The sequence below is a fragment of the Motacilla alba genome, chromosome 21 (genome assembly GCF_015832195.1).
Source record: "Motacilla alba alba isolate MOTALB_02 chromosome 21, Motacilla_alba_V1.0_pri, whole genome shotgun sequence".
In the NCBI taxonomy this organism is placed as follows: Eukaryota; Metazoa; Chordata; class Aves; order Passeriformes; family Motacillidae; genus Motacilla; species Motacilla alba.
This window is the reverse complement of record NC_052036.1, coordinates 152415-160403: the sequence shown is the minus strand read 5'-3', so window position 1 is coordinate 160403 and position 7989 is coordinate 152415. Positions and strand designations below refer to the sequence as shown.

The 7989-nt window shown below is 46.6% G+C and overlaps 1 protein-coding gene across 3 annotated transcripts; it reads right to left on the bottom strand.

Annotated features, from left to right (window-relative positions):
* Nucleotides 1-3040: 3040 nt before the first annotated feature.
* MASP2 (mannan binding lectin serine peptidase 2) lies at nucleotides 3041-7213 on the bottom strand. Of its 3 annotated transcripts, XM_038159922.1 has the most exons (6): nucleotides 7141-7213; nucleotides 6639-6858; nucleotides 5123-5300; nucleotides 4763-4894; nucleotides 4563-4652; nucleotides 3041-3266 (listed from the first exon to the last, which is right to left on the bottom strand). In XM_038159922.1, exons 1-5 carry the CDS (start codon nucleotides 7143-7145, stop codon nucleotides 4606-4608), a joined length of 582 nt encoding a protein of 193 aa, XP_038015850.1. In that variant the 5' UTR covers nucleotides 7146-7213; the 3' UTR covers nucleotides 3041-3266; nucleotides 4563-4605. The 3 variants fall into 3 exon arrangements, with proteins under 3 accessions (XP_038015850.1, XP_038015851.1, XP_038015852.1); XM_038159923.1 differs by lacking the exon at nucleotides 4563-4652 and having other exon boundaries at nucleotides 7141-7212; XM_038159924.1 differs by lacking the exon at nucleotides 4563-4652 and having other exon boundaries at nucleotides 3041-3263; nucleotides 7141-7212.
* Nucleotides 7214-7989: the final 776 nt, after the last annotated feature.

Sequence of the window (7989 nt, the reverse complement as noted above, 5' to 3'; positions counted from 1 at the left end):
CTGCTGTAGCATGCCTGTCAGAAACAATGCCAATCAGTTTAAAAGCAACAATTTAGTTAATTATGAAACTGTGTTTTCCAAAGAGATCTGGAATAGAGGAACGTTTGGCTCTTTCCTCATGGAGAACTGCACTGAGTTCTGGGCATTACTCTCCAGTAGGCAGCCTTAGGCATGACCAAGGCCTGTTCAATAGTAAATGGTTTAACAAATCTATGGTCAAGAATAGAAATTACAGTCGCACTGTGAGGTTATCATAACATTTTCAGTTTTGTTAGCATTACTCTGTGCTATTAAACAGCACCTGTAGCACCTGCCATTCTGAAAATCAGCATAACATAATGTTAGCAATTGATTGTTGAAATGAAGAGTCTGCAGTGAAATAGTTCTGCCTCACCAGTTTAAAGATACTCCAGGAAAATCTAAGAAAGCCGCAGGGCTGTACCTGCTCTATTGCTAAATAGCAGATTAGCCAACCTGGGTGACTGTCCCCCTGCCAGCACAAACACGTCACTGTAGGCTTGGTATAAGGCACAGGCTGGAATTTTTCTGGTATCTATCACCACATGTGAATCTTCACCTGCCTCCCAGAGGACACAAATGAGAAACCACAAATAGAACAGCTGGGCATTGTTTAATACAACACAGAAGTGACACTCTACAGGCATAATCCAACACCATATTTTAGGAGTCCTATGACTCACTGCAGGTGTGTAAGAAGGTGACTGAGTCACTCTCCCCTCCTCAGGCTATTCCCAGAGCTAATCTATTAAATCCATTGATTGATGGGGGAATGGTAAGAAAGAAGGCTAAGAAAGCCCTCAGCTGTAACTGGATTAAGCCTGCCTGGCTACTTTTCACCATTCTCACATGGCCTTAAACATGCAAGTACATCACACAAAGTTCAGTTGTGTCCAGGTAAGGCTGGGGCATTCCCTCTGCTCAGCCCCAGAGCCAAGGAGCACATTTAATTCCGTGTTCAGACCTTACCATTATGATTTGCCTTCCTGGGGCAGAAGAACAGGGCTTCATTCACACTGGCACTGAATTTTGGCATTGCGTTTCCATACACACGCCGGTCCCCGGTGTTTGTGTAGAGTACATTAACTTTTGCATCAGTTCAGTTATTCTGGGTTTCTACATAAACAGTGAATATGTGCATAAATTCAGATAGACTATAAAGTAACTGCTGAGGTAAGCCTGAGCCTCCCCAAACCACAATCACCTCAACTGTGATTTTAAAATTCCGTAAGCATGCACAGACTGGAGTGTCTTCCAAAACTGCCTGCTGAGAAAGCTCAGCTCAGTTACTAAGAAATAAGTCTGAAACACTGCACTCAGCAGGAATGTCCATGTATCACTGTTTGAACTTCCCTGGAGAGATCTGTAATGAAAGAACATTAAAAACTCTCACCACAGATCTTGTGAATCTGTTGTAATATCATTCTTTTCTTCCAGCATAATTAGAAGCAAATCTCTAAGTAGCAGCATCCAGGGCATCAGCAAGGGCAGACATACACACAGGCATGCATAGACAGGAACAATTCTTTGGGGAGCATATCAAAGGACAATTGCTGCCAAATCCAGTGCACCGAACACACCTAATTACAGTATGGGAATGACGGAAATTGGTAACGCGAAAGGGCACCTCCGTATTTAATGCCCGAGAAATTAAGTCGAACGGGGTTGACAGGCTTCACTTAGGTCGAGCGGCATAGTCCCGAGCGTCACAAGGAGCGCCACGCCGATGTGCCGCGCCTGCACCGGCGCACTCTGACCACGAGGTGGCGCTCCAGGACCGCAACAGGCAGCCCTGCCCGGCTGGCGGCCCGCTGCGCGCCGCTCAGAGCGAGTCTGTCCGCTCAGAGCGAGTCTGTCCGCTCAGTGCGAGTCCTTTCAGAGCGTCTGTCCGCTCAGAGCGAGTCTGTCCGCTCAGAGCGAGTCAGTCTGTCCTTTCAGAGCGAGTCTGTCCGCTCAGAGCGAGTCTGTCTGCTCAGAGCGAGTCCTTTCAGAGCGTCTGTCCGCCCTTTCAGAGCGAGTCTGTCCGCCCTTTCAGAGCGAGTCTGTCCGCTCAGAGCGAGTCTGTCTGTCCGCTCAGAGCGAGTCTGTCCGCTCAGAGCGAGTCTGTCCGCTCAGAGCGAGTCAGTCTGTCCGCTCAGAGCGAGTCTGTCCGCTCAGTGCGAGTCCTTTCAGAGCGTCTGTCCGCTCAGAGCGAGTCTGTCCGCTCAGAGCGAGTCAGTCTGTCCTTTCAGAGCGAGTCTGTCCGCTCAGAGCGAGTCTGTCTGTCCGCTCAGAGCGAGTCTGTCCGCTCAGAGCGAGTCTGTCCGCTCAGAGCGAGTCAGTCTGTCCGCTCAGAGCGAGTCTCAGAGCGAGTCCTTTCAGAGCGTCTGTCCGCTCAGAGCGAGTCTGTCCTTTCAGAGCGAGTCTGTCCGCTCAGAGCGTCTGTCCTTTCAGAGCGACTCTGTCCTTTCAGAGCGAGTCCTTCCCCTCAGAGCGAGTTATTCCCTTACTGCTGAGCGCTGCTGGGACAAAACACACCTTTTCTCTACACGGTTTGACACGCGCAGACACAATCTACAAGTGCTGAGAATTAAAGCAAAAACCGTGACTGACTCCTGATAGTGTTCTCACACCAAAGGGGAGCAGTGACCTGCACGCAGCCTGGCTGCGCTCACAGGATCAGCCCAGGACATCTGCTGCCTCAACATGTAACTTTAAACTCTTGACAAGTAAGGAAAATTGTTCCATAAAATAAAATTGTATGCCTGGATCCAAGCAGGTCTGTAACGATCAGCTGGAATGCTGGAGTTCTCTTAAGAGCAGCATATCTAAAAGGAGCATTAGGAAACAAAGGTGTGATGTGGTTCTGCTCTTCTTGCAGTTTAAGAACTATGTAAGGTTAAGCAACAAGAGCTGGACAAGAAATTCAAGACTCTTCAGGTAGCTGTGATGCTCAGGGGCCTTTCACAATGTCTTCTCTTACCAGTTCCTGCCTGATCTACCTTCTTTTTTCCCAAGTGACATGTGGGAGCATCAGAAAATGAATGTCCCAGAGACTGCATTTGGCTTTCAACAGGTAACAGCCTCTTTATTATCTGCAGCAGGCAAGTCTGAAAGGTAAGGAACCATATGGACAAGTCATGGAGCAAAAGAAGCCTTCAGCCCTTGGGCAGACTGCAACACGCAGGTCAGGAAGGAAGGAAACCAGGTCTTCCCAGCACATCTGTTTCCATCTCTGCCTAAGTGAGGAGAAGCTTAAATATCTTCTGCTGGAAAACAAAGGAGAAAAAGAGCCTGTCAATATCAGCCAGCTCAAACAGGATCCCAAAAGACACAGGGGCAGCTTTTGCCATCAGCTCATGAAGGAGATCTGCAGAGACCTTTGGCACATCAGCTGCATCACAGCAATTCCCAACATCTCCACAGTCAAGGTAGCTTGGCCTGTCACTATTGCTGAGAAGCTCCCTCTGCTAGAACCTCAGTGCAACACAACAAGAGCTCTTTTCACGGAGGGGGGATGAAATGTACACACATGAATGGTCAATGCAGAGCTGCTCATGTGCTAGTTCACAGCTTTCCATTTTGCACCTTCACATTAGCACCTTCACATTAAGGCTTTACAGCATCAGCAAATCCATATGCTTGTGCTAAAAGGCATCACTTTAGGAAGGGCAGGTTGAATGAACATGTCTGTTCCAATACTCTGGAGACATGAGGAATTTGAATCTTGAATCAGACCCAGGCAGCCATGGATGGAGACAGTTTGTGATAGGCTGTTGTTGGGAAGGCAAATGCCAAGGCAGCCTTAAGCACTGGAAATTAGATCCAATTTTGCATTTCAGCATGGGGGAGCTCAAAGAAACTATCTTTCACCTATGACAGTATTGATGGGCAGTATGTGTGTTGATTTTTTTCCAGACAGAATTTAGCTCCAGTTGGCAAAGCTGCACCCATAAAGGGTGAACCTTGTACCCTGTGTAGGCATGTGTTTCACTGCAAAGGGAATCCTGAGGTACTGATCACCATGCTGATCCAGACACTTCGCTACCTGATGCCACAGAAGCTTTCCCTAGTTACGAACTGTGGAGCCGAGCCCGGCAGTAGCCAGCGAGATGGACATCACACTGTCAGCCCTTCTGAACAAGAGATTCATGTCTGGCCATTTAATGCCTGGATTATAGTATCTAGTGTCAGTGATATGTAAACCATCTTCTTCTTCCACAGGCTCCTTCTTGGCCTGTGTCCTTACCAGGCAGCAACCTAATTATTGCTTCATTAGACTTCACAACTCAGTTGGTAGTTTTCCCAACATATCTACTAACTTGGGTCCAGAATACTCAGGATCTTGGTACCCAGGGAGCAAGATATACTCAGTTGTGCAAGACTGGCTGCACTGGCACCCATGAAGACTTTTGTGTGGAAATATCTGTGGTGGAAAGTATAAGACATTTATTGATTTTCTATTCAACTCACCTAAAGCTGAACAGAGGTGGAAAGGAGTAGCAAAAACCAATTGCCAGTGCAGCATTTTACTACGACACAAAATTGTAACAGCAGCCACTTACCCACAGCCCCTCTTCAAAGCAGGGCCTCTGCTCACAGCCCTGACTAACACTGTGAACCTACTCCTAGCTGCACCAGGCACACAGGGAATACTAAAAATGAAAACAAAACCCCAGAGCTTTCACCTTGATATTATTGTCAGGACTGGATTTAAGTGGATGTTGTAGATAGGGGAGTATCTTCTAATCTAGAAAGAGCTCACCTGTGCATGTCCTCTTGTTTTCATGCAGTATGTAGCCAACCCTGCAGCTGCAATAGTAGCCCCCCATGTAGTTGTGACAGTGATGACTGCAGAGGGGTTTAGTATCCAATGGCTGTTTGCACTCATCGATATCTAATGGGCAAAGCACAGAATCAGGCAAACAATAGATTTCAACAAAATGTTCTCTCAGTGTTTTGTGAGGTTGGTCTTTGGTCGCTATGCCCCTCTGCATCTGCTTCCGTACAATGAGACCACCTTCTCCTACCCCACACCAGCAGCCTCAGGCTCTGAGAGCCCAGGGAAGCACCAACCCCACCACAGCCATGGCTCTTCCATCTACAAGAGGGGCCAGTCTCTCACCTTCAGCAGCATAAAAGGCCTCAAAGCCTGTGAATGGTTTCTCATTGGAGTAATCAGACCGAAACACTACCATGAGGTGGTTGTCAGCAGAGATGTACGTCCTGTTACCCGGAGCCTCCTCAGTGTCTGTACTGTCCCTTCCACACAGGATAGCCAAGGTGTTCCCACCAGAGCTCAGCTGCAGAACAGACAGACAAATCCAGCAGGTGAGCACAGAACATTGATCTTCCCAACCTGCTGCCATGGCTGGAAAAGCATGTGTTTAACAGTGTGGGGAAGGAAGCTTGGATGCTCTCAAAAAGTGCTCCTGGAGGTAAGTCCACATCCAAGGCCAGGTAAGAGTGGATTTCCTCTGTTCTCTGTGACTTAAGACCACAATTTTGTCTCCCTTTCTCCTTTTAGAGGTCCTCACAAACCTCTGATGCCAGCTCTGCTTTGTTTATAATACTCTTGTTAACTTGGCACTCTCAGTGACAATCAGATCTTGGTAAAGCCAGAGACAACTGGGGTTAATAGGTTTCACACACTGATAAATTCAAATGTATAGAAAAAGGTGTCCTTAAGCAAGTAACTCACTTGCTCTGTGATGCATGTATTAGAGTTTCAGCTCTTCATTTATCTTTAACACAACAGAAATGTTCTGATACATGGAGTTTATTTTGGGCATGGTAAAGAGGGAGCTGTGTACTACACAACTACCAGAAATGGATATTCTGTCCTACATAAGGGAAGGTACATGTAGAACAACAGACATTTGGGGAATGGGAGCAACTTGCCATATAAAACCATGGAAATGAGATTTTTCTCAGTGGGAACAAGGCTGCCTGGTTTGGTTCAGTCAGATGCAAAACTGGGTTTGCATACTCCCTGCATACACAGCTCCTTCCTTATTGTACATCAGACCCACACAAACAACAAAAGGAGTGCAGAGGTAGCATGGCCTCAAATCAGTAACAGGATGCCTGGACCAGACACATACATCTTTCAGGGGCACTGCTGCTCACCCAAACACTTCCCCAAGGCAGTATCTTTGTTCCTCTTCCTGAGGCTGTTTCTCACATTAGCCAGCAAACACACCACAGTAACTGCTGCTGTGAGTGCCCGCTCAGATGAGCTGACAGTATCTTGTTTAGACTATCACTTACATTTTATGCTCTCCCATTATAATCTGTATCAAGCATTAGTTATTAATTTAAAACACTGTAAAATTAGCAAAATGCTCAAATATTGTTTTGGGCAAAATTTCACACCTTTTGCTTCACCACAGAAGAGCATCAGAATTTTCTGAGCAAAAGCATCTCTCGTTTCAGATGTTCCAATGTGACGTCCACATCTGCTTCCTGGTCCATAGGCCTCAATAAACACATAATTTAGAAACCAGCTGAGCCTGAACTTTATAAGTAGACTAAAATCAAGAGCTGACAAAGACTTATGTTGATTCTGCAAGTGCCCAGGATCACATAAACAGAGTTTTTAACAGCTGTGCCTGCTACATGTTACCCCATCCCACACATACCTTCACATAATCATATTCACACAGGTAGGACAACTCCAGGTTAAAATGGGTGAAGTAAATGCGAACAAAATATCCTTTGGGGACAGTGATATTCCATATTTTCTCCTTGTGATTTGGATAGACCTTTGGGAAGTTTGGGGATGTGATCCTTCCATACATTTTTTGTGGCACAATGCTGCTCCTTACTCCACTATAGAGCACAGCCAGCAAAATAAGCAGCCTGTGTCAAAGGGACAAGAAATTAACTGAGCAAGAGTGAGCATTATCTTGGATCATACCCCAAAAGGCACACACCCTAGCTGCCCGTATCAATACCAAATCAGGTCACTCAGCGCTAGCTGAAACCTTCATGCCCAACACCCTCCTCACTTTACAATGAAAGCAATTGGGAGGTATCAGGGGAGTCTGTAGTAACACCTAAACAGGATGAGCCTCATGCTCATGCCTTCCAGACCCTGCACAAAACCAAGTGGCCAGAGGAGCTGGAGGTGACTGCACTCACCTCATTCTGATGCCTTCCTGTCTGAGCCTGTTCTGCTGTGAGCTTTGGGGAAGGAATCCCTACTTGTGTATTTGCATTTGGGGGTGGATATATTTGTTGTGTGTGCTCTGCTGTATTTGTCTGGATGTTGAACCCTTATGTTTATCTCCCTTCCACCCCCTTCAGCCTGCTGAGTTCTGGGAACAGCAATCACTAAAAACCAGGCTTGTGTTCAGGCTTCAGTCAGTGACAGGGAGAGGCAGGCAGAGATGGTGAAGATGGATTGGGAATGCTGCAGGCTTTTGGAGGGAGCCATAATATCACTGCTCTGTGGGAAGGCAGGCAGGGGGAGGAGGTGGCTCCAGACAGTGTCTGCCCGGGTGAGTAAGGGGAGCTGGCAATGCTCTTTCCCTCGGAACAACTGGTCCACAATTACTGCTAATGCAAACAGCATGTTCCAGGAAGTAGCTGCTTCCATCATCAGAGCACAGAGGTATTGAAAACAAAATAATGGGGCACGTTCAGGATTTTAGAATAGTGATGAGTCTGGTTGTATGGTTCTTTGTAACAGGACAGAAATACTTAGGGGACATAACACTTCAGTACACACCAGTTTCAGAGATGTAAATTCTTCCTGTTTTCAGCTGCCGATTTTAATCCAGTGCATGCTTGTGGTGACCGAAATCAACTCCATGCCTTCTTCATAAGCATGGGTTGCTTTTTATCCTGCCCATCCTGGAACACCCATAAGTAAATAAACACTTAAAAATAATTCTAATTTCATTTAAACATTTGTGGATCCACACAGGGGTTTCACACTGCCCAGGGAATTCAGCTGGGACAACAAACACTATGGGACATAAAGCTTCA

Coding starts and splice junctions, on each gene's coding strand:
- MASP2 (XM_038159922.1), bottom strand. Junction 5,301..6,638: donor GTGAATATGATTATGTGAAG/GTATGTGTGGGA, acceptor TCTGTTCTGCAG/CTGAGCTCTGGTGGGAACAC. Junction 4,895..5,122: donor GGCCTTTTATGCTGCTGAAG/GTGAGAGACTGG, acceptor TTTGCCCATTAG/ATATCGATGAGTGCAAACAG.